This window comes from Balaenoptera ricei, chromosome 10 (assembly GCF_028023285.1).
Source record: "Balaenoptera ricei isolate mBalRic1 chromosome 10, mBalRic1.hap2, whole genome shotgun sequence".
Lineage (NCBI taxonomy): Eukaryota > Metazoa > Chordata > Mammalia > Artiodactyla > Balaenopteridae > Balaenoptera > Balaenoptera ricei.
The window spans coordinates 103,334,779-103,362,731 of NC_082648.1; the positions used below are offsets into that span (position 1 = coordinate 103,334,779).

The 27,953-nt window shown below is 51.1% G+C and overlaps 1 protein-coding gene and 1 pseudogene across 3 annotated transcripts; both read left to right on the plus strand.

Moving 5' to 3' along the window:
- Positions 1–3,829: 3,829 nt before the first annotated feature.
- Positions 3,830–27,835, plus strand: TRMU (tRNA mitochondrial 2-thiouridylase). Of its 3 annotated transcripts, XM_059937184.1 has the most exons (11): positions 3,831–3,973; positions 7,355–7,520; positions 8,225–8,331; positions 18,014–18,136; positions 21,600–21,772; positions 23,295–23,348; positions 23,433–23,499; positions 24,805–24,905; positions 26,272–26,416; positions 26,833–26,915; positions 27,371–27,835. In XM_059937184.1, exons 1-11 carry the CDS (start codon positions 3,892–3,894, stop codon positions 27,533–27,535), a joined length of 1,266 nt encoding a protein of 421 aa, XP_059793167.1. In that variant the 5' UTR covers positions 3,831–3,891; the 3' UTR covers positions 27,536–27,835. The 3 variants fall into 3 exon arrangements, with proteins under 3 accessions (XP_059793169.1, XP_059793167.1, XP_059793168.1); XM_059937186.1 differs by lacking the exon at positions 26,833–26,915 and having other exon boundaries at positions 3,830–3,973; XM_059937185.1 differs by lacking the exons at positions 3,831–3,973; positions 7,355–7,520 and having other exon boundaries at positions 8,243–8,331; positions 21,659–21,772.
- Positions 8,340–11,165, plus strand: LOC132372805 (ornithine decarboxylase-like; annotated as a pseudogene).
- Positions 27,836–27,953: the final 118 nt, after the last annotated feature.

Sequence of the window (27,953 nt, forward strand, 5' to 3'; positions counted from 1 at the left end):
CTTGGATCAGGGCCCTCGCCCTGGGAGCACTCCCTGGCCAGCTGGAGAGGAGCCCAGAGGAGTCACGGCCGTCCACTCCTTCCCTCTTGTCTCCACTCCGGCGGGCAGTGTGGAATTCTAGAATCCACCACAGGGGTCCTCAGCTGTCTGACCCGGCCCCTCATTTCACAGGGGAAAACCCAACATCTGGAATTCATTCAACACACGTTTATGGAGACTCTCCTGTGCGCAGGCTGCATTTCTGCCGGGGGTCACGGTGGGTGCGAAGCTCACGCATCACTGTCTTCTGGGGGCGTGACGGTGGGTGGGAGAGGGACCAAATGGGCTCCGGCCACCCCACCCACAGCCCGGGGTCGAGCTGGGCCTTTGGCCCCGCCTGCTCCCTGGCTCTTCTCCTCCCGTGCCCCCCTGCCCCAAGCTCCTCGGGAACAGCCAAGCTCTCCTGGGGGCCGTGGTGCCTTGTCCAATCTACAAGTGTCCCCAGGCAGGACAGACGTAACCTGACCTGAAGTCTCTTCAAACAGATGGGAGGAGGCCCCCCAGAGCACGCGCTGGATAAAGCGGTGCCTGCCACCCCGTGTGTCACCCGCTTCCCTTCCTGTCTGGGTTTCTGTCTGGCTGCTCGGGTCCGACAAAGCTCTTTCCTCTCTGGCTCCCGGCCCCTAAGTCCACCAGTGGAAGGGAGACCAAGGTGCTTCCAGAGCCCGGGGAGGTGCCGGCCACTTCTTCTGTACAGCAGTGTCAATGGCCACCAGAGGGCCACCCTCCCAGGTTTAGAGGTCCAACTTCAGGAGATTTTCACATTTCATTAATTTCCTGGTGCAAATGCCTTCACGTTTCACAGCTCTGCCATCCACACATCTTACCTTGCTATTGGCAGGCAGCACTTGGGATGTCATTGTCATTTCCATGGCTGGTCCATCATGGACCTGGATTATGCACAGTGATTAAAGACCTGGAGCTACCAGGTAGCTAAAACTACCTGGTAGTTTTAAATGTTTTAAATGTTTCCTGACATCCTCAGGAAACATTTAACTGAAAAGAAGCAGAAAAGATGTGTCAGGTTTCAGCCACTTTGGAGGTGGGTGGCAGCACTCCTAACCCCAGAGCCCTTTGCTGGTCAGGAAACTGGACTCTGCCCCAACCCTGCACCAAACTGCCCCCGGGCAAGGTGGGGTCCCCCAGACTGAGCCCAAAGTCCAGTGACATCAGCTGGGCCACTCCACAACCTCGACTAAGTGCTCACCCTTAAATCCACTGAAGGCCAGGCATCCAGATACTGGGTTTACTCATCGCTTCTGGGAAATGCAAGATGGGATCGCGCCCCTTGTTGGATGTTCCCCCGATACCTTCTTCTGTGTCCCCACAGGGGCCCTGTGTCCTTCCCTCCAACCAGCGAGCTCATCCTGCCTGCTCCAGTTGGCAGTTCCTGCTTCTCGTCTCATAAATGGGGACTTGGGGCCTTCCTCATTTCACTCAAGACTCTTAAAACTATTCCTGTTCTCAAGAAAATGACTTGCCTAATAATTATCCATGTTTAGACATTTATGTCCACTGTTAAGAAATTAATGTGATTTTAATGCCAAGCTTTGGTGCGTGTGTTATTGGCCAGACTGAAAAACCATCTGCATTTGTAGTGCCTTTCCTCTCCTGCTTTTTTCAAACCGTGGTTCAAATCCTACTTGAAATCAATTTAGTGAACAGCAGCAGCAGTTTTAAAACAAGAAAAATAATAGGTACATGGCACGTTTCAAGGATAAGAGCTGTTTTGAGAACCGTTCTTTCTTACACTCGTGTGTGTATAGGCTGGTGTGTACACTGGGCCACCCTGTAAAATGGAACTGTGGGTGGAAGTAGAAAAAGCTAAGAGTCACTGATTTACAGAGTGCCTGTGTTTTGCACATGTGGGCTGTAGCCGCTGGCATCAAACCAAATCTCACAGTCCCCTGAGCCCTGTGGCACTCCTGGCCTTGGCACTGTGCACTGACCGCCAGTTCCCTGCTCTCCCGGCCACTCGCCCCGTCAGTCACTGGACCTCCAGCCAGCTCTGCTCTGTCTAGGTGTCCCATCTGGGCCTCTTCCTTTGCTTTCATTTACACGCTCTTCCCTTCCCACACTCTTCTGTTAGGCCCAGAAAATATTTCCAGGTTCTATCACCCCAAATCAGCCCCCTGCCACCCTGTGCCAGGCCCCCATCCCCACCCACACCCTCAGGCTCGCTTGTTCCTTCAGGAACAGCTGCATCTCCAGTCCGATGGCCCCAATGCACCTCACACACTGAGGCTGACCTGGCAGGCTCCTTCATCCTCAGGAAACATGCCACGAGACACAATCATCAAGTCCTCCGCCCTCTTTCTCATCCCCCACGTCCATTCCACCAGCAAGGGCTGTAGATTTACCTCCAAATACGCATCTCTCTGTTGCCACCATTTCCTTCCCAGACTGTAAGTGGCTCTTTACAGGAAACTGCCCTCAGCAGGAAGCCCCTTTTCCTGTCCCTTTAGCAAAGCTATATTGTAACTAACTTTTAAACCAGGCACCCCCATGCTCTACTCATCTCTGGCCCAAGCACACCTCTCAAATTTTTTTTTTTTAAATTTTTGGCTGTGTTGGTTCTTCGTTGCTGCGCGTGGGCTTTCTCTAGTTGCGGTGAGGGGGCCACTCTTCCGTTGCAGTGCGCGTGCTTCTCATTGTGGTGGCTTCTCTTGTTGCGGAGCACAGGCTCTAGGCACATGGGCTCAGTAGTTGTGGCGCACGAGCTTAGTTGCTCCGCGGCATGTGGGATATTCCCAGACCAGGGCTTGAACCCGTGTCCCCTGCACTGGTAGGCAATGTGGACTCTTAACCACTGCGCTATCACGGAAGGCCCTCAAATCTTTTCTTAATCACACAATACCTTGCCTAGCTTACCAGTTCTTTCCGTAAATCAAAGAAGTAGAAATGAAGAATAAGTAATTAACATGACCAGATCTCTTCCTCAGCTTCCCTTTCAGTAATCTCCTGAATAAACCGTGTGACCAAACTGTGTGAACAAGATAACATCCAGAGGAAGATGATGACTCTAACCGCTCCCCACCTCCCCCCACCCCCCACTTCTCAATGATTAACTGAGATTACTTCTCTGTTTCCCTTTGAAAACTCTCATGGCCGAGCAGAATCTTTGGAGGTGGTTTCTTGGGGACGCTGAGTCCCCCATCTCCCCAGACTGCCCGCATTCTGATTAAAGGCAGCTTTCCTGTCTACCATTTGTGAGTACTGATACTGTAAGCGGAGAGCAGCGGGTCCCCCTATTCCATAACAAGACGGCTGCTGTCACGGCCTCCCAACCAGGCTCTCAGCTCAGATCCGCAGCGCAGCCACGAACATCTTCCTAGGAACGGAACTGTGATCGTGTCGCCCCTGCTCACGCCTGGTCTGGCCCCACACCCCGTCCCCAGGCCCAGGGCCTTCGTACAGGTCCGGGCCCTCCGCCTGCTAGTCTTCTCTTCCTGCTTAGTTAAGGTTAAGGCCTGCGCCCGCTTCCAGAAGAACCCAGCTCGACATCACGCCCTCGGGGCGACCTCACATCCTTCTTTCGTTTACCAGCCTGGTCACAGGGCGCCCGCCTAAGCCACACACGACACACACACACACTAACGCAACAAACTCCGAGCGTCTCGCGCAACTGCGCGCGCCAAGAGGGAACCTGACGGCCTGGCTGGCAGGGGGCGTGGGCGGAGAGCCGGACTCGCGAACTGAAGCCGGGGAGCGGCGGGCCAGGCGGAACTCAGGACGCCGAGAACATGCTTCCCGCCGGGCCTCTTCTGCGGGAGCGCCGCCGAGGGGGCGGGACTTCCGGCGCGACGTGGAATCGGCGGCGGCGGCGGCGGCGAGGAAAGGTGGCCGCGCGCGATGCAGGGGGCGCGGCACGTTGTGTGCGCCGTGTCGGGCGGGGTGGACAGCGCTGTGGCCGCGCTGCTGCTGAGGCGGAGAGGTGAGGCGGCCGAGGGCCCAGACCGCCCCTGAGCGGCCCCTTCTCGGAGAGTCCCCCCGGGTCGTGCGGCGCCCCGGCCCCTCACCCTGTGCCTGGGGGTCGGAGAGCGCGCGACCGCAGCCCCGACTGCTGGGGAGCAGTCGGGCCCCCCGTTACCGACGCAGTGAAGTGGGGGGGTGTCTCCGACTTCCTGGGGCCGCGTTTCTCCCTGGCTCCGAGGCCCTGCGCCCGGGGCGATGGCGGCGGCGTCCGCACTTAGCCTGGGGTGCCCTGACCTCTGCGGGCACAGCAGCCTCCGTGGTGGTGCTTGTCCTTACGACACACGACATGGCCGTCAGGCAACGTGTGCGACAAGTACCGACGGGCGGTCTGCTTGTTCAATCGCGTCTGTGGTCTTGGTTCCGTGGATGACAAACTTTTGCGCAAAAGCGCTTGTGTTTCTTCAGGCGACTAACGGGTGCCCCGGGTCGGGAGCTGAGATGAACTGCCCGTCTGACTTCTCCGTCTGTGTGGCCCTCTCTCACTGTCAGGCCTCGTACCCCTAGTGACACTTGTGGACCCTCTGCTGTGAGCCGCCTTTCGTGCTTAGGCACTTTCAATGCAGAGTGAGTGCAAGGTTCCTGACCTGGGACGAGTGATTTAAGCGCTCCCTGTCTGTGAAGTGGAGAGAACACCTACCTCCCAGGGTTACTGGAAGTATTAGATAACATAATTCATACGGAGACTTAACCCCAGTGCCCAGCACATATTAGGCACTCAGAAAACAGTAGTGGTTATTAGTTCATATTATGAGTAACTGTAGCTGTTATGAAAGGTGCAATAAAAAGAGTTAAATAGCAGTCTAGGCAAACTGTAGGCATATATAATTGCGAGAAAGGGGGAATCAAAGAATCACAGAGGTGGTAGTGTTTGAGCTGAGACTTGTCGAACCCAGGTTTATGTGTCCAACGCAAAGTGAGGCTAAACAAACCGAAAGTTCGAGTTTGGAGCAGAGGAAGGCTTTTTAGTTGAGGAGGTGCCAACCTGGAAGATGGGAGACCTAGACTCCTCAAATCCATGGTTGCAAGACTTGAAGGAGGAGTAGGATTTCACTAAGCAAAGATCCGGGAGGAGGAAAGCACTTCTGGCAGAGTCAGCATTAGGAGCCGGCTCTGGCCAGAGGGAGGTGGAAATGAGAGTGTGAGGTGGCGTTTGGGGGCGGGGGCGGTTCCGAGGAGCTCCGGTTCTTTATGTCTCAGCGCGGAGAGAATTCAGCGAGAGGCAAAGTGATAGATAAGGGATGTATTAGAATAGGACGCTTGTGAGGCTTACAGGCAGGTGGGCGAGAGGGTGCTGTGCCCTGAGAACTTAGTGGGTTACAGTTTTAAAATCAGAGGAGAAGTGGGGAGGGGGAAAAGACCACCTTCTTCCTCATTCTTGAGTAGACGTCAGTCTTCCATCTTCAGCTCCTCCACATTGGGTGGAGGAGTTTTCTTGTCCCTCCATGGTCAAGCCAGGACTGTCATGGCACAATGAGAATGAACAAAAAGGCAGTAACGTATCCTAAAGATGGTAAATCTTCTCAGTTTTCAGTATAATGTCACCCTTTCCTTATATTTTTGTTTTGAGTACACAGAGTAGCGTGTCCTAGGAATCATTAACTTACTGAGCTCACTGGGCAGGACGTGGGTCTCATGCCAGCATTGTTTTATTGTTTGGGGGCATGTCTCATGCTTCTGTTGCATGGTTTTGTTGCTAAGCAAGCCTGCTTGGTTTTATGGTTAAGCAAACCTGCTTTCTTGAGTGATCATTAACGTACAGGGGTCTCCCATACTTTCTTCTTTACTTACAATCCCCTAGTGGGACTAACTATTTAATTACCTACTTTGTCCCTTTACTCTGTCCCTATCAGAAGGAGAGGGGGGTGGAGAGGTGGGTTGAGCCCTGGTTATGCAATATGTTCTATTAGGGGCTTTCGACTGTGTTGGGTAGCAGTGCAGAGCCCTTGAAGGTTTCTGACAGGGCTGTGACATGTTTGGGGAGATGTGGCAGGTGGCCCTGGAGAGACTAGATGTGTTATTTTACTACTTCAGGAAGGTAAGCTCTCCTTCCCAGAATCCAGACTGTACAGCTTCGTATTCCAGCTTCCTTGGGTTTTGCTGCTCCGTGGGAGAAGCTGATGGACGTAGCAAAGAAAAAGCCTGGCCCTCTCCACTCGGCATCGGGGTTTTTCCCAGTCTTGTTGGACGTGCGTGTTCTGTCACGTGCCTCCTGGAAAGTTAAGGACTGGCAAGGTGCTATGGTCCCCTCCTGGAGTGCCAGAGCCTGTGCCCGTGTAAGTGGGTCACATCTCCAGGAGAAAGATGAGCAGGCAGATCAGGCTGTAGAAGAGGGGATTTTTAAAGCTCTGGATGTGGAGTTGTGTATTTGTTCTGGTTAAGCTCTTGTTCTCTGCTGGGCACTGCTGGGCGCTGGGGACACGTGGGTGTATGAGACACAGCTCCATGTTTTAGTGAGCTACGGGGAGCGTGGACGGGAGCTACTGGCACCTAGTGTGGTGTGCACTATAAGAGAAGCAGAGGAGGGAGGGCCTATGACCTGCTGGGATGGGGGGGTGGTCTTGCTAATGTGACCTTTTAGTGTTTGGCGAAGCTGTGTCACTGGATCTTTGTTCTTTGGAGTACTGTATTAAACCTTTTACGGTCAAATGCCCTGTCTTTCATTACATTGAGCCTACCCAAAAGAAACAGATTTCTCATATGTGGTAGACACCTATGTAGTCCTAAAGTTGGTCTTTCCAATATTTGGTTGGGTACTTTGTAAGCGACAGAAAAGGGAGAAAACGGTCTCAAAATATACAGATAGTACAGCCCTTACAATAAAGTAGCCAAAATTTTAAATGTCTTTACGTCTGATGACTTAGAATCTAATTCTTAGTTGGTAATTGGAAATAACTTTTGAAATGAGTTTACTTTTCTGATAACTGAATGGTGGATTTTATTTGTTTCGAAGAATTGTGCTGAATTTCTGCTCTTCTTTCATTCAGTCACACGTTGGCTGCGCCTCTCTATGTGCTTGGCATTGTGCGTGGGAGCACGAAGATGAAAAAATGGCGTCTTGTTCACACCTTGGGGACGCAGGCAATCAGTACAGCCCCACAGCGTGTTGTGATGATGGAGGCCTTTACAAAGTGCAGGGGGAGGGTCAGGGTGGGAGCATCAGTCGGAGAGTCAGGAACAGTTTGCACTAAGATGTAGTCAGAGCACAGAAGGCCACGTGGCAAAGGGGGGCACTGCCAGGCACCAGTGCGCAGAGGCCCAGGAGAGCTCAGGAGTCACTGCTTTTTCCACCCAAGGTTGATTTCATACACTCTCTTTAATGTGTCCTTCGCCCCTCCCCCAGGTTACCAGGTGACAGGGGTGTTTATGAAGAACTGGGACTCGCTGGATGAGCATGGAGTTTGCACGGCTGACAAAGACTGCGAAGATGCTTACAGAGTTTGCCAAATCCTAGACATCCCCTTCCATCAAGTGTCCTACGTGAAGGAGTATTGGAATGATGTGTTCAGGTGGGTGCAGTTCCCGACGCAGAAGGCTTCCGAAGGGCAGGACTGCCGTAGTCAGCCGGGCCAATGGCGTGCAGCCAGCGCTTTTTGTTTTGCCAGTGGTGCTGAAGATTGTGTGTGGGAGGCCTCAGCCGCCCTCAGGGAGTCTGTGTTAGAGGCCAGGCTTGCATCCCAGAGCACCCCCTAGCTCTTACTCCTGTTACTGTGCTACCTGCCAGAAGTCTCTTTAATGTCTCTGCTAAATTAGTATAAGGGAGCTAAGGCTGAGGTCTCCCATGGAAGGCTGGCTGTGACTGGTCCCTGAGGACAAATCTACTGGGCAGTAGATGTCAGGCTGAAGAATCAGCTGGGGTGCTGCTTAAACAGATACCTGGACCTGGGTCTGGGATGGGGCCCTAGAACCTGCACTTGAGCAGGCGCTTCAGGTGATTCTGATGGACGGTGTCCTTTGGGTCTTATTTTGGGAAACGGTGCGATGGGACCTGGTGCCTGGTGAGTGTAGGTTCAGATGGAAAGTACACCTGTCTTTAAACATATTTGATGAAAATATTGAAAATGGCTCTATACTGAAGCTCTTCTGTTTTGCAGAAAATTATAGTTTTGTTAAGACAGGGAGAAACTCTAAATTAAGCAAGTAATTTAGCTGATTTATTTTTCCATAGAGTGTCTCACACTTAGAAATGAAAAGTCTTTTCCTTTTATTCCAGTGATTTTTTAAATGAATATGAAAAAGGAAGAACTCCCAATCCTGACATAGTCTGCAACAAGCATATCAAATTCAGTTGTTTTTTTAATTACGCTGTGGATAATCTTGGTAAGTAATTTGGATTATCTTCATTTGTCTTTTTAAAAATCATAAGATTTCCGGGAGCTGAGGTTGGTTTCAACATGTATCTGTTTGATATTGGTGGTGACTTTTCTGGATCTGAGGATGTAAAGCTTAAATCTGAAGAGATCAACCCAGCCTTGGACAAGTATTTTCCATTAGACTCCAGAGTGAGAATCATAGCTGAGCCAGGCGGATACTACGTTGCATCAGCTTTCAAGCTCACAGTTAACATCATTGCAAAAAAAACTCACAATAGAGGAACAGACAGGCTCTGATGATGAAGATGAGTTGAGTGAACAGACTTTTATGTATTACGTGAATGATGGAGTATATGGATCTTTCACCGTGCACACATGAAGCCCCTTCTGCAGAAGAGCCCCAAACCAGATGGGAAGTATTATCCGTCCAGCATCTGGAGACCAACCTATGATGACCTCGATCGCATTGTTGAGCGCCGTAACTTGCCCGAGGTGCGTGTGGGCGATTGGATGCTCTTTGAAAAACATGGGTGCTCACACTGTCGCTGCTGCTTCCACTTCCAGTGGATTCCAGAGGCTGACCATCTACTGTGTGATGTCAGGGCCCACGTGGCAACTGATGCAGCAAATCCAGAACCACAACTTCCTACACAAATTAGAGGAGCAGGATGTTGGCACTGTGCCTGTGTCGTGTGCTTGGGAGAGTAGAATGAAGGTCACCCAGCAGCCTGTGCTGCAACTTGTATTGATGTGTAGACACCATTCTCGTAGCTGTTAACTGTGAGTTTAGCTTGAATTCAGGGTTTGGGGGGACCATTTAACTTAGTTTCTGCGAGGTTTGAGATTTCTGTGTGAGTAGGCTTGGCACAGATGCGGCAATGTGGAAGCCCGGGAGATGGGGTCACACTTATCTGTGTTCCTATGGAAACTATTGGAATATTTGTTCTAGATGGATTTTTATTCACTTCTCAAACATGCTACTAAAGAGTGCCTCTTGACTGCTGAGCAAATGTTTGTAGCTTGTGCAGTGGCAGGCAGAATGGACCAGAAGCTTAGTGTCGTGAGCTGTTTAAAATAATAATAAAATATCTTGAAATTAAAAAAGGAGAATATCATAAGATTTTCAGAGAAAGCCAGAAGTCAAAACCTTGTAAGCAGTTTCATCTTGCAGAAGGAAAGGAAGCAGTGAAAACAATAGTATTTTGTATTTCACTGGATAAGAAAGAACTCTCTGGCGATGCACAAATGATAGGATCCCCGGGAGAAGAGAGTGTGTCTTTGTCACGGACCGCACAGCTGTAAGGACCAGCACAGTGGATTTCAGGAGAACCAACCTCAGAAAACCCTGAGGAAAGAAGTGTTGGATCACTGGCGAGAGTTGAAAGGTGAGGCCCCCAGACCCTGCCTGCAGCTTCGGCTTTGCGCAAGGCAGCTCTAGTTCCAGATGTGGTTATATTTAGTGGAAGTTTCAGGAGCCCTAATTCAGAGCTTAAGAAACTCGGCATTTAGTTTCTTATTAGTCATCCTTTTTGCTGGTCCTACTGAGACCTTTTGTCTTGCTTTAAAAGCAGGATTCTGCTTTGTCTCGTGTTCTGAAAGCCCGTTTCTGCTCAAGGTCCTGCTGCCACTGACAGCTTTCCTGCAGATTTTGTCTGTTCCCAGCGTTCTGCCTTCTCATTCCCGTCTGCCTGGTGGGACATCCCCATTCCTGTTTGTTGAACCCCCTGCTGCTGACCTGCTTACTTAGGCTCCTCGTGGTATCTGTTGTGAATTCAGGTTCTTTTTCTTGTCCCCTGCTGTCAGGGCCACCATAATGAGCTTCTGGAGTTCTGGATGCTGGTCTTTCACGTTGTTCTGGCCCATTGCAGCTCACCCTGCCACATCTGGCCATGTGCCAAGACATGCTGTGTGCCAGTGGCCCAGTGGGGTCACAGGACCACTGGCCACTTTGTCCTGTCAGCACTTTGTAATGACTTAAAAGGGGACAGAGTCAGCTTGCCAACCCGATGTGCAAGTGACCTGCCACTGAGACGACAATGATGAAAAGTCGGTTCATGGAGTTAGGTTATTTTTTACTAAAAACGCCTATGAGAACTACGAATTGAAGTCCTAACAAATTTGAATGCTGGCTAACACCAATAACATGAAATTGAGTAGAGATAAATGCAAAGTTGGCTACCTAGGCTCAGTAATTAAATCTCCTGGTACAGGATTGGGAGTCGATCTAGGACCTCGAGGGGCCTCAAGCTGACTGTGAGCCTGCAGTCTGGCATCAAAGCCAGTGCAGCCCAAGTTTGCCTTGTGGTCAGGACATCCGAGGAAGGGGGAGGGGTCCGCTGGGGTCCACACTGGGCAGCCTACGTCTAGTGGCTGCATTTAGTTCCAGTTTACTCGGGAAAAAGAGTGACAGGCTCATGGAGCGTGAGTTGGTTTTGATTTTGAGAGTGTGGGAAATACTCCATCTGACGATACTTTGGGGCCATCATAGCGGCACACAAGCGTGTGACTCAGGATCACATTCTAGCGTGGGACCCCAGAGGGCAGAGCTGGGGTGCGCAGGAGAAAGATTTCACTCCGGGGAGGCACAAACAGCCCTTCACGGGGAATGATGCTTGCCTTTGTAGAGCTTGAAGCTCCTTGTCACCTTAGCTTTTCAGGGAGCCCCTAGGTGGCCATCTGTTAGGGATGCTTTGGAAGAATTTCTGCAGTAAATGTTTCTGAGTCTGAATTTACTGTGTGAACAGTACAACACAGAATAAAAATACTCGAAACCTAGACTTCTGAAATCTTAGGGCTTCTCACAAAGAATCCTGCATTTTTGCAGTGTAACTGGTGGTTCTTTAAGGAAATAAAGTTTTTTTTTTCTCTGTTAGAAAATCAATCAAGATTTAATAATGTGTTCCTAAATGTGCTTTTTCAAGTAGTTAATATACAGCAGTTAATTCTTACTGTGTCTTTTGTTTTACACTGAGCTACTTTGGTTGGTTAAGTACTGAATCAGTTTTGCTGCACCTTCCTGGAAAAAGTCTCTTGCAATACGAAACGTCTGAAATTTTCACACAGTGCAAAGGTTATGGATTAATATGTGCCTTGGTAGGTTCTTTCACTTTTTTGCATTATGTGGAAAGAAGAAATTGACTATGCTGGATGGTCCTTCACTGTTATAAAAATAATATGTATTTATTAAAGAAAATTTAAAACTCAGAAGAGTAAAAAAGATAAGGGAAAGTGTCACCTATAATTTCATCTCCCAGAATCAAAGGAAAAGACTTTCTGATATTTGTCTTCATTTTTTTCTGTACATTAAAAAAAGTAGAGTCATAAACTTTTTTTCCTACTGAACAATACCATAAGCATTTTCCCATTAAAAATTCTGTGTAAGTGGCACTGTTATTATGGCAATGGCACTTTAATTTACTTCATATTCTCCTGGTGTTGAACGTTTTGGTTGTTTTCAGTTTTTCCTTAGTATAAGAAACACTGAAATTAGCTTTTTGTACTTAAATCTTTGTGTGCATATCTGAATTTTTCCTTAAGCTAGAATGAATGGATAGATATTAACTTTAGAAACACTCTTAGAGATACAGTGAAATCTTGTAGCAAGATTATATCAATTTAGAGACTTAAAGGCTGCTTATTTAATGGAATTTCAAGTGTGCCTCTGTTCCCTGGGATCTGGGTGTTTGGGAGTGGGGCGGGTAATCTGCACAGACTGCCTGGTGTGAGACCTGGCGTCTGACTGCTGCTTGGTGCACCCTGGGCTCAGACTGGCCAAGGCCAGCAAGTGCAAGTCTAAAATTTGATCCTCGGGACTTCCCTGGTGGTCCAGTGGTTAAGACTTGTGCTTCCACTGCAGGGAGTGCGGGTTCAATCCTGGGTCAGGGAACTAAGAGCCCACATGCTGTGTGGCACGACCAAAAATATTTTTTAGATAAAAATTAAAAAAATAAGGGTGGGGCTAATGGCGGACTCCAGGAGGGCTCACACCAAGGAGTACTTCCCAGAACTTCTGCTGCCAGTGTCCTTGTCCTCGTGGTGAGCCACAGCTGCCCCCCGCCTCTGAAGGAGACCCTCCAACACTAGCAGACTGAGCTCTGCCCACCAGAGCAACACCCAGCTCTATCCACCACCAGTCCCTCCCATCAGGAAGCTTGCACAAGCCTCTGGGATAGCCTCATCCACCAGAGGGCAGACAGCAGAAGCAAGAAGGACTACAATCCTGCAGCCTGTGGAACAAAAACCACATTCACAGAAAGATAGACAAAATGAAAAGGTAGAGGACTATGTACCAGATGAAGGAACAAGATAAAACCCGAGAAAAACAAATAAATGAAGTAGAGATAGGCAACCTTCCAGAAAAAGAATTCAGAACAATGATACTGAAGGTGACCCAGGACCTCGGGAAAAAAATGGAGGCAAAGATCGAGAAGATGCAAGAAATGTTTAACAAAGACCTAGAAGAATTAAAGAACAAACAAACAGAGATGAATAATATAATAACTGAAATAAAAAATACACTAGAAGGAATCATTAGCAGAATAACTGAGGCAGAAGAACGGAAAAGTGACCTGGAAGACAGAATGGTGGAATTCACTGCTGCGGAACAGACTAAAGAAAAAAGAATGAAAAGAAATGAAGACAGCCTAAGAGACCTCTGGGACAACATTAAACGCACCAACATTTGCCTTATAGGGGTCCCAGAAGGAGAAGAGAGAGAGAAAGGACCTGAGAAAATATTTGAAGAGATTATAGTCGAAAACTGCCCTAACATGGGAAAGGAAATAGCCGCCCAAGTCCAGGAAGCACAGAGAGTCCCAGGCAGGATAAACCCAAGGAGAAACATGCTGAGACACATAGTAATCAAATTGGCAAAAATTGAAGACAAAGAAAAATTATTGAAAGCAGCAAGGGAAAAACGACACATAACATACAAGGGAACTCCCATAAGGTTAACAGCTGACTTCTCAGCAGAAACTCTACCAGCCAGAAGGGAGTGGCATGATATATTTAAAGTGATGAAAGAGAAGAACCTACGACCAAGATTACTCTACCCAGCAAGGATCTCATTCAGATTTGACAGAGAAATCAAAAGCTTTACAGACAAGCAAAAGCTAAGAGAATTCAGCACCACCAAACCAGCTCTACAACAAATGCTAAAGGAACGTCTCTAAGTGGGAAACACAAGAGAAGAGAAGGACCTACAAAAACAAACCCATAACAACTAAAAAAATGGTAATAGGAAAATATATATCGATAATTACCTTAAATGTGAATGGATTAAATGCTCCAGCCAAAAGACACAGGCTCACTGAATGGATACAAAAACAAGACCCATATATATGCTGTCTGCAAGAGACCCACTTCAGACCTAGGGACACATACAGACTGAAAGTGAGGGGATGGAAAAAGATATTCCATGCAAATGGAAATCAAAAGAAAGCTGGAGTAGCAATACTCATATCAGATAAAGTAGACTTAAAAATAAAGAATGTTACAAGAGACAAGGAAGGACACTACATAATGATCAAGGGATCAATCCAAGAAGAAGATATAGCAATTACAAATATATATGCACCCAACATAGGAGCACCTCAATACATAAGGCAAATGCTAACAGCTATAAAAGAGGAAATCAACAGGAACACAATAATAGTGGGGGACTTTAACACCTCACTTACAGCAATGGACAGATCATCCAGACAGGAAATTAATAAGGAAACACAAGCTTTAAATGACTCAATAGACCAGATAGATTTAATGGATATTTATAGGACATTCCATCCAAAAACAGCAGATTACACTTTCTTCTCAAGTGCACACGAAACATTCTGCAGGATAGATCACATCTTGGGTTACAAATCAAGCCTCAGTAAATTTTAAAAAATTGAAATCATATCAAGCATCTTTTCTGACCATAATGCTATGAGATTAGAAATAAATTACAGGAAAAAACGTAAAAAACACAAACACATGGAGGCTAAGCAATACGTTACTAAATAACCAAGAGATCACTGAAGAAATCAAAGAGGAAATCGAAAAATACCTAGAGACAAATGACAAGGAAAACACAACGATCCAAAACCTATGAGATGCAGCAAAAGCAGTTCTAAGAGAGAAGTTTATAGCAATACAGTCCTACCTCAAGAAACAAGAAAAAGCTCAAATAAACAATCTAACCTTACACCTAAAGCAGCTAGAGAAAGAAGAACAAACAAAACCCCAAGTCAGTAGAAGGAAGGAAATCATAAAGATCAGAGCTGGAATAAATGAAATAGAAGCAAAACAATAGCAAAGATCAATAAAACTAAAAGCTTGTTCTTTGAGAAGATAAACAAAATTGATAAACCTTTAGCCAGACTCATCAAGAAAAAGAGGGAGAGGACGCAAATCAATCAAATTAGAAATGAAAAAGGAGAAGTTACAACAGACACCACGGAAATACAAAGCATCCTAAGAGACTACTACCAGCAACTCTATGCCAATAAAATGGACAATCTGGAAGAAATGGACAAATTCTTAGAAAGGTATAACCTTCCAAGACTGAGCCAGGAGGAAATAGAAAATATGAACAGACCAATCACAAGTAATGAAATTGAAACTGTGATTAAAAATCTTCCAACAAAGTCCAGAACCAGATGGCTTCACAGGTGAATTCTATCAAACATTTAGAGAAGAGCTAACACCCATCCTTCTCAAACTCTTCCAAAAAATTACAGAGGAAGGAGCACTCCCAAACTCATTCTATGAGGCCACCATCACCCTGATACCAAAACCAGACAGAGATACTACAAAAAAAGAAAATTACAGACCAATATCACTGATGAATACAGATGCCAAAATCCTCAACAAAATACTAGCAGACAGAATCCAACAGCACACTAAAAGGATCATATACCATGATCAAGTGAGATTTATCCCAGGGATGCAAGGATTCTTCATTATACACAAATCAACCAATGTGATACACCATATTAACAAATTGAAGAATAAAGACCATATGAGCATCTCAATAGATGCAGAAAAAGCTTTTGACAAAATTCAACACCCATTTATGACAAACACTCTCCGGAAAGTGGGCATAGAGAAAACCTACCTCAACATAGTAAAGGCCATATATGACAAACCCACAGCAAACATCATTCTCAATGGTGAAAAACTGAAAGCATTTCTTCTAAGATCAGGAACAAGACAAGGATGTCCACTCTCGCCACTATTATTCAACATAGTTTTGGAAGTCCTAATGATGGCAATCAGAGAAGAAAAAGAAATAAAAGGAATACAAATTGGAAAAGAAGAAGCAAAACAGTCACTGTTTGCAGATGACATACTATACATAGATAATCCTAAAGATGCCACCAGAAAACTAGAGCTAATCGAATTCGGTAAGGTTGTAGGATACAAAATTAATGCACAGAAATCTCTTGCATTCCTATACACTAATGAGGAAAAATCTGAAAGAGAAATTAAGGAAACAGCCCCATTCACCATTGCAACAAAAAGAATAAAATACCTAGGAATAAACCTACCTAAGGAGGTGAAAGACCTGTACTCAGAAAACTATAAGACACTGATGAAAGAAATCAAAGATGACAAAAACACATGGAGAGATATACCATGCTCTTGGATTGGAAGAATCAATATTGTGAAAATGACTGTATTACCCAAAGCAATCTACAGATTCAGTGCAATCCCTATCAAATTACCAATGGCATTTTTTTACAGAACTAGAACAAAAAAATCTTAAAATTTGTATGGAGACACAAAAGACCTCAAATAGCCAAAGCAATCTTGAGGGGAAAAAAAGGAGCTGGAGGAATCAGGCTCCCTGACTTCAGACTATACTACAAGGCTACAGTAATCAAGGCAATATGGTACTGGCACAAAAACAGAAATATTGATCAATGGAACAGGATAGAAAGCCCAGACATAAACCCACGCACCTATGGTCAACTAATCTATGACAAAGGAGGCAAGGATATACAATGGAGAAAAGACAGTTTCTTCAATAAGTGTGCTGGGAAAACGGACAGCTACATGTAAAAGAATGAAATTAGAACACTCCCTAACACCATACACAAAAATAAAATGGATTAAAGATCTAAATGTAAGACCAGACACTATAAAACTCTTAGAGGAAAACATAGGAAGAACACAATATGACGTAAATCATAGCAAGATCTTTTTTGACCCACCTCCTAGAGTAATGGAAATAAAAACAAAAGTAAACAAATGGGACCTAATGAAACTTAAAAGCTTTTGCACCGCAAAGGAAACTATAAACAAGATGAAAAGAGAACCCTCAGAATGGGAGAAAATATTTGCAAACGAATCGACGGACAAAGGATTAATCTCCAAAATACATAAACAGCTCGTGCAGCTCAATATTAAAAATACAGACAGCCCAGTCAAAAAATGGGCAGAAGACCTAAATAGACATTTCTCCAAAGAAGACATACTGATGGCCAAGAAGCACATGAAAAGCTGCTCAACATCACTAATTATTAGAGAAATGCAAATCAAAACTACAATGAGGTATCACCTCACACTGGTTAGAATGGGCATCATCAGAAAATCTAGAAACAACAAATACTGGAGAGGGTGTGGAGAAAAGGGAACCCTCTTGCACTGTTTGTGGGAATGTAAACAGCCACTATGGAGAACAATATGGAGGTTCCTTAAAAAACTAAAAATATAATTACCATATGACCCAGCAATCCCACTACTGGGCATATAACCAGAGAAAACTATAATTCAAAAAGACACATGCACCCCAGTGTTCATTGCAGCACTATTTACAATAGCCAGTTCATGGAAGCAACCTAAATGCCCATCGACAGACGAATGGATAAAGAAGATATGGTACATATATACAATGGAATATTACTCAGCTATAAAAAGGAATGAAATTGGGTCATTTGTAGAGACATGGATGGACATAGAGGCTGTCATACAGAGTGAAGTAAGTCAGAGAAAAGCAAATATCGTATGTTAATGTGTACATGTGGAATCTAGAAAAATGGTACAGATGAACCGGCTTGCAAGACAGAAATAGAGACACAGATGTAGAGACCAAACGTATGGACACCAAGGGGGGAAAGCGGCGGGGGGTAGTGGTGGTGGGATGAATTGGGAGATTGGGATTGACATATATACACTAATATGTATAAAATAGATAACTAATAAGAACCTGCTGTATAAAAAATAAATTAATTAAATTTTTAAAAAAATCTCTGGAGATTTCCCTGGTGGTGCAGTGGTTAAGAGTCTGCCTGCCAATGCAGGGGACACAGGTTCGATCCCTGGTCTGGGAAGATCCCACATGCCGTGGAGCATCTAAGCCCGTGCGCCACAACTACTGAGCCTGTGCTCTAGAGCCTGTGAGCCACAACTGCTGAGCCCACGTGCCACAACTACTGAAGCCCACGTGCCTAGAGCCCATGCTCCGCAACAAGAGAAGCCACCACAATGAGAAGCCCACGCACCTCAGCGAAGAGTAGCCCCCGATCGCCACTACTAGAGAAAGGCCACGCACAGCAACGAAGACCCAACGCAGCCAAAAAATTAAAAAAACAGAATGTCAGTTATATTAAAGTATTTGACAGCCAGGATAGACATCTGTACTACAAAATTAAAATTAAAAAAAAAATTTAAAATAAAATCTGATCCTTGTGTTTTTAAAAACCTCCCAGGAGCAGATGCAGTCGCTACGGGTCACTATGCAAGAACGTCCCTGGAAGATGAAGAGGTCTTTCAGCAGAAGCACATTAAGAGGCCAGAAGGGCTTTTCAGAAATCGATTTGAAATTAGAAATGGTGAGTAAAAGTGCCTGGGCCAGAGCTTAATTGTTTGTGAATAAAGTAAAGTATTTTGAAGAATGACAGTGAGTTGTTTGAGCACACCTGCACGACTTCTCTCCGTGTGTTCCAAACTAGCTCGTTGGTTTTGGTTTCCTCTTCGAAAAAGGATAGTTACCGAGAGGGTCGTTTTCCCCAAGGGCCTGTGATTGGTACCAGGAGGAGGTTCAGGCGGGCGCCCAGGCCAGGGCTGCTGGGAAACTGAAGCCGTAATTCATAACCCAGTTCTGGGAGGAGACGCACGACAATAATAATTGGAGTGTAACAGGGCCTGATTCTTACCCTCGAGTTTTTGAGGACTTGAGATTGAGGTGTACTTTAGTGTGACATGAGAGCTGGGACCTGACATGGCACAGGCCTGGCAGCCAGGCTTGTAACTATGCTTACGAAGATTACATATATAAGTTAGCTTATCAGTGTCAAAGGGAGCAAAGTTCCACCTGCCTAGAAAATGCCGGGCAATCACCTGGAAAGCTGCTGGCTTGTCCTGGTGTACATCTGCATGTAGAACAGAGGAATTTGCATCGTTATTAAGTGAAGGACAAGATGGGGCTCGGAGCCATGTTTCTGCAGGCAGTTTCCACTGCTGCAGGCCCGTGGGGGAGTTGGCATTTCTCCGCATCTGGCCTGCCCTGGCCGCATCACGCCCACCGCCTCCCTCCCCGCGCCCCTCCTGGCAGTGCCAGCATGCAGGTTCTCTGGTTCTGTTTCTCAGATGAGGAAACTGAAGCTTGGCTGCACTTGCCAACCGGGGTGCCTCGGGTTGGGGGGCTGGATCCCAGCTGGGTCTGTTCAGCTCCGCCGTCCCTGGTCGTTGCGCCCTTCTCCATGTCATCCAGCCTGATTTGGAGGCTGCAGCTTGGCCACCCTGTTTTCCTTCTCTCTCCCTCCTTCCCCCTCTCACAGCAGCCGAGCCAGAGATAACCTTACTGGCAGGGCCCAGACAAGGACACCGCTTGATGTTGGAAAGGCCTCTTGCTGCTGCCTGCAGGGCGCTGGGCCGTCCGTGTTCCCTGTGGGGACGTGTGTGTGTGTGGACGTGTGTGTGTGTGTGTGTGCGCCATCTGTGTTCCCTGTGGGGACGTGTGTGTGTGTGCGCCGTCTGTGTTCCCTGTGGGGACGTGTGTGTGTGTGTGTGTGTGTGTGTGGACGTGTGTGTGTGTGCGCCGTCTGTGTTCCCTGTGGGGACGTGTGTGTGTGTGTGTGTGCGCCGTCTGTGTTCCCTGTGGGGACGTGTGTGTGTGTGTGTGTGTGTGTGGGGACGTGTGTGTGTGTGTGTGCTCCGTCTGTGTTCCCTGTGGGGACGTGTGTGTGTGTGTGTGTGTGTGTGGACGTGTGTGTGTGTGTGTGTGCGCCGTCTGTGTTCCCTGTGGGGACGTGTGTGTGTGTGTGTGTGTGTGCGCCGTCTGTGTTCCCTGTGGGGACGTGTGTGTGTGTGTGTGTGTGTGTTTTGACCGCTTCCCTCCCCGGTTGCTGCCTTCGCACTCCTGGGCAACCCTCACCAGGAAACCCTGTACACTGCCCAGCCCTGCCGCCTGGGGACTCTGTGGTGGAATTTGCCCAGTGAACGTAGGTCTAAGGGGCCTGAGTAGATGAAGGATTTGTTTCCATGTCACATAGCCATCCCCGCTTACCTCCTAGAAAATGTGGCGCCTTACAGAGCTTTCTGGGCCTTTTGGACAGGCCGAAGGCACTCAGACCTCTGACTGCATTGGCGTGTGCTTTGTTCTGTGTAGCTGTTTTAATAATACCACAGTGTCTTTGTTCTCTGTGTGCGTTTTAGGCACCTAGAGATTTTTATTTAGCTCTGTCTGACTCAGTTGCCCTGGAGACCTGGTCTTGGGCCTCCTGGCCTGGGCCCCTGGGGAGAGTGCACAGGGGCAGCAGAGTCCAGCCTGCCCTCCTGATCCCTGGGCCTGAGTAGATGTCCTCCCCCGTCCCCGTGGCAGGTGGCACCACGGCCAACCCGGAGGAGCGAAGGTGTGAATGAGGCTCCAGGCACAGGCAGACCATCGCCTAGCAGGCATCCCTCTCCGTGGTTTAGGGTTCCTGCTTTCTTTCTTAAAAATCATAGATTTTGAGTTTGTTTTAAAATAACCCAGAACTTTGAGAAATTGCTCCCAGTATTCTGAGGCTTTTCTATGCACTTAAACTGTTTAAGTTTAGTTTTGAAACAAAAACAGAGCCTTTGGCAAATGGGTCTGCCTACCTGATGACTGACTGACTGAACTTGGTTTTTCACTTTTCACTTGATTTTGTTGTTTTCTACATGAAAAGTGATGGAATAGAAACCAGGCGATTGAGCTCAGTTTCCACCACTGTGCTTCTCTCCCTGCACCATTGTGGGCAGTCGCTTTAATGATCTGAGCCTCAGTTTCCTCATCTGAAAATGGGGATAATTCTGTCATAGGGCTAAAGTGAGAATCAAATTTGAGGTCACGGGTGGAAAACATTAGCTACACAGAGAGCATGTTACACATGTGACTGGGCCGATCTGCACGCTGCACTTGGGCTATTTGTACCCTTGGCACGGGTGTGAGCTGTGGGTGTGACTTGCCGAGGCTTTGCTTAGCCCTGGATGGGAGTCACGTGGAAAGAATCCGGAACACTGGTGTCACGTTCAGTTTCCTCCGTTGGTCATTGAGCTGCAGAGTGGGGGACCCAGCGTTGGCGGTCATGGAAGGTCTGTAGCACACCAGGCAGGACCGAGGGACCCGGAGATGGAGCCGGGCCTTGTGCTCTGAGCCGCGTCCCGTGGCCGGGGCCAGCCACAGCTCTGCACTGTTGCTGCCCAGGCGGGAACGGGTGTTTACAGTGAACAGAACATTAGAGAAACTGCCGAGGAGCAGCTGACGGACGTCAGCTCGAACCATAAGAAAAGCCCACTGTGACCAAGTGGGGAGTACGTTTAGAAGCCGGGTGCTGCTGGGGGACGTGATTGGCGTCCACTGTGGGGCCTGGGAGGTGAGCAGGGCCCCTGGGAGCAGCCACGGTGCAAACACATCCTGTGGTTTTTAGGAAGCAGCACAGCTGACACCGTTTCAGCAGGGTTTTCTGTACGTGGTCTCGTCCAGTTTTCCCAGATGTGGCTGAGTTTGTTTTTTTCTTAATACTTCGTAACATTTTTGTCATGTGATGTTTAATCTTTGCAAATATAGTCTAACATGTGAACTGGAATAAATGTCCTTATCACATGAACTCTACCTTCTGTGTATTTTTTTCAGTAGTGGATCAATTAGGGATGAGAATTTTTCTGACCTTAACCACGGCAGTTCTTTTTTTTGGAGGTCTGCTATTGAGTATTGATCTTTGTTTCTGCCAGACCAGGGGTAATCTATCAAAGTAAACAGAGGGACATTATTAAAAGCAAAGTATGATTATTTTTATTCCTGCAACATCTTTTGTTCTTTACTCTTGGCAGTGGTAAAACTTCTCCAAGCAGCTGACAGCTTTAAAGACCAGACCTTCTTTCTCAGCCAGGTTTCCCAGGATGCCCTGAGGAGAACCCTCTTCCCCTTGGGGGGATTAACGAAAGATTTTGTAAAGAAAATAGCTGCTGAGAATAGACTTCATCATGTGCTTCAGAAAAAAGAGGTAGGACTGAGGGGTGTGCGTGCTCCCAGCCTGGGGTCCCGCACCGCCTCCCCTGCCCGGGGTCTGGCATCAGGCGAGGAGCCCATCACGCACACAGTGGGAGGGGCTGGGTCCTTCAGAAAGCAGCAGAGAAGGGACCTCTCCGTCCCGGCCGTGCCTCGGCCCCCCGGGGGTGGCAGCTCTCCTGGCAGCTCGGTGGCTGGCTGGGGTGCTCTTGGCTCAGCTGCCAGGTGAGAGCGGGACGGTGAGGACCGGGCCCCGAGACCCCCGTCGGCACGCAGATCTCTGTTTCTGTCCACGTGTCAGCACGGCCTCGTCAGGTGTCTTCTTTGCGCCAGGCACTGCACCGCTGGCCTCTGAGGACCCGGTGAGGAGCACAGGTCCATCCCTGCCTTCGGGGAGCTTACGTCAAGGGGGCAGACGGACAAACCTACCGTTGTAAACTCAGAAGGTGTCCCTGAGAGAAGGGGTGGGGTCCGGTGAGAGAAAATGCCACGGGCTCTGATCTAGATTCGGGGGCAGAGACAGACGCCAGGAAAGGCCTCCAAGGAAAGTCTGTCTGTCCTCAGGCCTCAGGGTGAATGGGATTTAGTGTCCCGTAGACGGTCGGGGAAGAACCTGTGCAAAGGCCCGAGCCTGGCGCAGTGGTGGAGTTGAGGTGAAGCCAGTGTGGTGGGCGCTTGGTGCTGGAGGGTGGGGTGCGATGTGGGAGGGGTCCCAGCGGGCTCGGCAGACCCCGGGGTGGTCAGTCTAACCAGGCTGTTTCGGGTTGAGGCGGCCTTAGCTGCAGCCGCTGCTTCACGTCTGTCCTGGGGACGGGCACGGCTGTGCTTTTGTCGGCAAGTCGCTGTCCCCAGGGAAGCCATCCCTGCGCCCATGTCATCTCTGCTCGTGTCTCTACCTGCTCGGTTTCTGGCTGTGGCTGGTAGGAGCCGAGGGAGCCACCCTCATAGGACCCGCGTTCTAGGGACACAGGTCAGCGCGGAAGCGCGGAAGCCGAACGACGAGCACGGGACGGCGGGCCTGTTCCCGCTAGGTCTTCCTGCGCGCTAGAAACGTCACCTCGAGAAAAGACTCTCCTTCCTCGGACCCACCCGCGATGCTTCACCTCGTGGCCTGGCTTGTACTTCCTGCTTCTGCTCTGTTCCGTGTCTGTCCCCTGAGGCTCACCAACAGTGGCCTGAGGGCTTAAGCAGCTTTAGTTTTCTTTCCTGGGCAGCTGGTCTGAGGGTCTGCAGCGCGGGGCCAGACCCTGCTGGGTGTGGAGGTGGCACTGCTTACTTAGCTGCCAAGGTCCATGTCTGGGGCCTGAAATAAGCCCCTGAGGTCTGTTTGTGGCTGTGACTGGTGTGTGTGGTGCTGGAGAAAGGAAGCCAGGCCCCTGGCCTGGGGGTGGGGCGGCTCGGGGCAGGTGAGGCCCCGAGAGGCCCCGTGTGCCCCCCGCCCCTGCCCAGGCTCTCCAGGTGGAGTGCAGGACCCCACCCGGCCGTTCGTCTCACGGTCGGCCCTCCTTTCATTTCAGAGCATGGGCATCTGTTTCGTTGGTAAAAGAAATTTTGAAAATTTCATTCTTCAGGTGAGTGGTTTTTGATGCAAAAGGATGGAGCCACGTTTCTGCTCTGGACCTGGATCCGTTAGTAATGAAACGTTTGTTTTCCAGTATTTACAGCCTCGACCTGGTAAATTTATTTCTATAGAAGACAATAAAGTTCTGGGAACGCATAAAGGTGAGATGCACCCCTGGGCTGCTTTTCATCCTGAGCTCCTTGAGGCGTGGGGCAAGTTTGAGCTCTGGGAATTTAGACGGGATGCTTCCAGGCCCTCAGGGACGGGTGTGCGTGGAGCCAGGGAAGGTGGGAGTGGCTCTGACTGGGTGTTTGCGATTCGAGACGTGGGCTCCTTTAAAGCATCGCAGCCAATAACAAAGGATGCCGTCTGGTTCAGGAGCCTCACTCTCTGAGTTATGTATTAAGTCCCCGTGAATAGACTTATTTTTTCATTACATATAGAGAATACCAGACTACAGAAAAACTCCACTGGAGGGAAGGAGTTAGGTTGACTTCAGAGCACGAGTTTCATGATTTAGGACGCCGTGAAGAGTTGGGACCAGAAGGTGGCCCTCCTGGCCGGAGTGCTGCACCCCAGGTGCTGCTCCCTCATTCGCAGACGCTGCTGGGGGTCGGGACACCCCGAGCCTGCCCTGAGCCGGCGTGGGGAGGACGGGTCAGGCGTGAGGGTTCACAGCCCAGGTGGGAGGACAGAGGCGGGCTTGGTCAACGGTGGGGCTGTGCCCTTGGGGGCCTGATGACAGACGAGACTTGGTCCGGCGTGGGTCTGACCTGCCGGAAGGACGAGGGCTGGGGCTCAGGCGTGGACACTCCCAAGGGGCTTGTTCCTTGGAGACCCTCGCCTCGGTTTGGGCCGGACGGCTTCCCCTCCCTGGTGCTGTTGGAGGGAGCGGGCCTGAGACGCCACGGGCTCCCAGAGAGCTGAGCGTTCCTGAGGGAGGACGTGCGGCCCCGCGGGGACCCCTTGCAGGGCGCTGCAGCCTGTCGCGGCGGGAGGCTGCCAGGGCACGGCGGGGAGCCCAGCTCCGTTGCCGGCTTGCGGAAGTGGAGCGCCGAGCTCGGGGCTGGGGGCTGGGGGAGGCGTGGCCTAGCCGGCTGGCCCTGTGACGTTTGTGGTGGCGGGGGGGGGGGGGGGGGAGGGTGCACAGGGAAACCGGGGCAGCCGGGTGTCCTGGCCCCGAGGCGGTTAGTGCCCGGGGGCTCGGCAAGAGGGGCTCGTGGCTTCGGCGGGGCACTTGGTCCGCGTTCTAAAGGAGCGGTCCCTGCTCCTGGTGGGTTGGGGCCCGCACAGCTGGAACGGCCCCTCGCGGGGGTGGGGGTGGGGGGGGGTACAGCCTAAGCCGGCTGCCCGGGGGGTCCGCAGAGGGAGCCCCCTGCCTGCTGCCTCCCAGCCTCCTCCCCGTCCCGAGGGTGGGACGTTTGAGACGGGGCCCCTCCCACCTCACTGAGAAACTCTTTCCACAGGTTGGTTCCTGTATACTTTGGGCCAGAGAGCTAAGATAGGTGGCTTACGGGAGCCCTGGTACGTGGTGGAGAAGGACAGCGCCAGGGGCGACGTGCTCGTGGTGAGTCGGGCGGGTGAGGTGACGGAGGCCTGGTCATGGCAGAGCCCACGGCGCTGAGCCAGGCAGCGTGGGGGATCTGCAGGGCAGCTGCGATCGGGAGCGTCCTCGCCTTTCCTCTGCATCCCCCTGGGATCGGCCCTAGGTACCGGAAAGGTTTTGTTTAAGGTGCTTGCTAGGCTCTTATTGTATGCAGGTCACATTATTAATCATCACATCAGTCCCTGTAAATAGATGTATTCCTCCGATTTTACAAGACTCAAAGATGAAGTTAACGTGGGAAGGTCCCTTGGAGAAGAGGTGGCTCAGTGCCCCGGACTGGGCCTGCACACAGAGGGCTCCAGCGACTCACTGTTGAACAGATGGGGTGCAGAGCCGGGACCAGCCTAGGCCATCTGCCGCAGCGGGGCTCTGGGCCACTGGGACCCGGGACCGTGTCCTCAGGCTCTAGAGCAGGGCTTCACAAAGGGGGCATGTTTGCCCTGCTCCCCTCCCTGGGACATTTGGCAGGGTCTGGGGACATTTGCAGTGTCACGGCATGGGGGAGGGAGGAGGGGAACAGGTGCTGCTGGTGTCTAGTGGGTGAAGCCAGGGAGCCCTGTCCCCTGCACAGTGATCCGGCCCCAAATCTCAGCGGTGCCGAGGTTGAGCATCCTGGCTCTGAGCGCGCTCTGTCCCAGAGCTGGGGGGCCCTCCCTTAGACGCGGGCAGAGGGGCCAGCAGGCCTCTGAGACATCGCCGCCCAGAAGAGCCCTGGGCGCAAGGGCCTGGACGGTGATTCTGGTCCAGCATGGGTTAAAGGGACTTAAGTGTAAAGTTTAGCTGTCTCTTTTGCTTTGAGAAGGGACATCCACCGACACTTGTCCCCTGTGTGGGTCTCCTTATCTACTTAGAACCCAAGGGCCGCGGACTTGATGCCCTTGGTCCTGCCTCAGGGGAGGCCTGCTAGGGCCTAGGAGGCCGGGTGCGTGGAGGCGCCGGGAGCCCTGTCCCCAGCCACGTGGGGCTTGGTGGGATCCCTGTGGCGACGTGGCTGCCCCGTGCGCCTCTGGCGCTGGGCCGCCGGGTTGTGGCAGGGGCAGGGTGAACTCCCAGGAGGAGAGGTCACGGGGTCGGATCGCACGCTCCTCTGCTGTTCATTGAGTGTGACCGTGACGAGTGACTTTCCCTCTCGTGCCTCGGTTTCCTCATCTGCAAAGTGGGGTAGAAAGGCTCGAGGGATAAGCGCATGAATTTCCACGTGTCAGCGTGGATTTCAGTGAGTGTTTACTGTTACGATCATTATTAATGAAGTGCAGCGAGGGGGCTTTGCGGCAGGACCCTCCGCTGAGGGCTCCAGGGTGTCACGTCCTCGCGTTCCGCTCCGCAGGCCCCCCGGACAGACCACCCGGCCCTGTACAGGGACCTGCTGCGGACCGGCCGCGTGCACTGGGTGGCGGAGGAGCCACCCGCAGCCCTGGTCCGCGACAAGATGATGGAGTGCCACTTCCGGTTCCGCCACCAGATGGCGCTAGGTGACTGAGCGGGGATTACCCGGGCAAGGCCAGAGTTAGGACAGGCGATCCGACCTGGGCCGGGGCCCCCACTTTTCAGATTGTATAACGTGCAGGCCTCCTTGCCCTCTGCCTACGCAGAGACAGCCTGGGGGGCGCTGAGGCCAGCTTAGCCTCCTTTGTCCGTGACACAGGGTCGGTCTCTGGAAGAGGGCAGGTTGCCGGGGCGGGTGGGATTGAGGGTCCCACTGGCAGGCCGGCCGGCAGGTAGTGTGTGTGCTGCCCCGGGGCCCGGGCGGCGCTGAGCCCCTCTGGCTGTCGCCCCGAGCTTCCTTTGTCCTCGCTGCCTGCTCCTTCCTCCCCGGGGGCCCAAGGCCTGGGGCTGGGCACACGTGGCAAGGCCAGCGCCCCCTCCAAGGGTCCTTCTCTTCCCCCAGTGCCCTGCGTGCTGACCCTCAATCAAGACGGCACTGTGTGGGTGACGGCCGTGAAGGCCGTGCGGGCTCTCGCCCTGGGACAGGTGAGTGGGGGTACGCCGGCTGGCAGGCGGGTTGGGGCCTCAGCCCCAAGCCTGCGGCTGCTTTTGCCCCGGAACCCGGCCCTCCTCAGCACCTGCCCGGCCGCGCGGAGGAGCAGGCTTCGTGCTCTGGAAGGACGGCACTTCCTCCCGAGCAGAGCAGAGCAGCCGGTCTCCGGGGGCGGTGAGGGGCAGAGGGGCTGCGGTGCTCGGCTCACAGCCCGCGGGGGTGGGTGCACAGCCAGCCCTGCAACCGTGAGGCCTGGCTCTTGCGCGGCTAGTGGGAGCGCCGGCTGCCCTGCCCGGGCCCGCCTCTGCTCTGGGCCCCGGGGACAAGGACGGAAGTGGGAGAGGCCGAGCACTGCCCCTCCCCAGCCCCAGGTCCGGGCTCCTGGCTGCACTGTGGGCACCCGGATGCCGGGTCGCACTGCAGGTGACACGGCCTTTCTCCGCTGCAGTTCGCTGTGTTCTACAAAGGGGGCGAGTGCCTGGGCAGTGGGAAGATCCTGCGCCTGGGGCCATCCGCCTACACACTCCAGAAGGGCAGGAGCACATCCAGTATGGCCGTGGAGGGCTCCGGCAGCGGCCGGGGTGACAGCCCGGGCCGGGGGCCCACGCTCTGACAGAGGCCGAGCGGCTGCGGCGGAGCTCGCGGGAGGAGATGTGGAGGAGCGGAGCCGGGGGCAGGGCCGCCGGGGGCTCGGCCACTGCTGCCGGCACCTGCCGCCCCAGTCCTGGCCCGGCCGGCCCAGCTTCCGGGCCGCTTCAGAGCCAGGGAGAGCCCGTCCTCTCTGCTCGCTGGCCGGCGGGTCTGTCCCAAGTGCCCCATGGGTGGAGTTCCTCTTTCGCACCCCCAGAAGGGGGCCTGTGGAGGGGGATGGCTGGGCTGCAGGGGCAGCACCCAATAAAAACTCTGTCCGGGCTGTGGATTCTGATGGCTTCCGGCGGGTGGGGCCTGGGTGGACCGTCCCGGGGGCTCCACGGCACTGGCCACGTGTGGGGAGGCGGGCGTGTGTGCTGCACGGGAGAGCGATGGAATCC

Coding starts and splice junctions, on each gene's coding strand:
- TRMU (XM_059937184.1), top strand. CDS start 3,892: ATGCAGGGGGCGCGGCACGTTGTGTGCGCCGTGTCGGGCGGGGTGGAC. Junction 3,974..7,354: donor GCTGCTGCTGAGGCGGAGAG/GTGAGGCGGCCG, acceptor CCCCTCCCCCAG/GTTACCAGGTGACAGGGGTG. Junction 23,349..23,432: donor TTGAAAATTTCATTCTTCAG/GTGAGTGGTTTT, acceptor TTTGTTTTCCAG/TATTTACAGCCTCGACCTGG.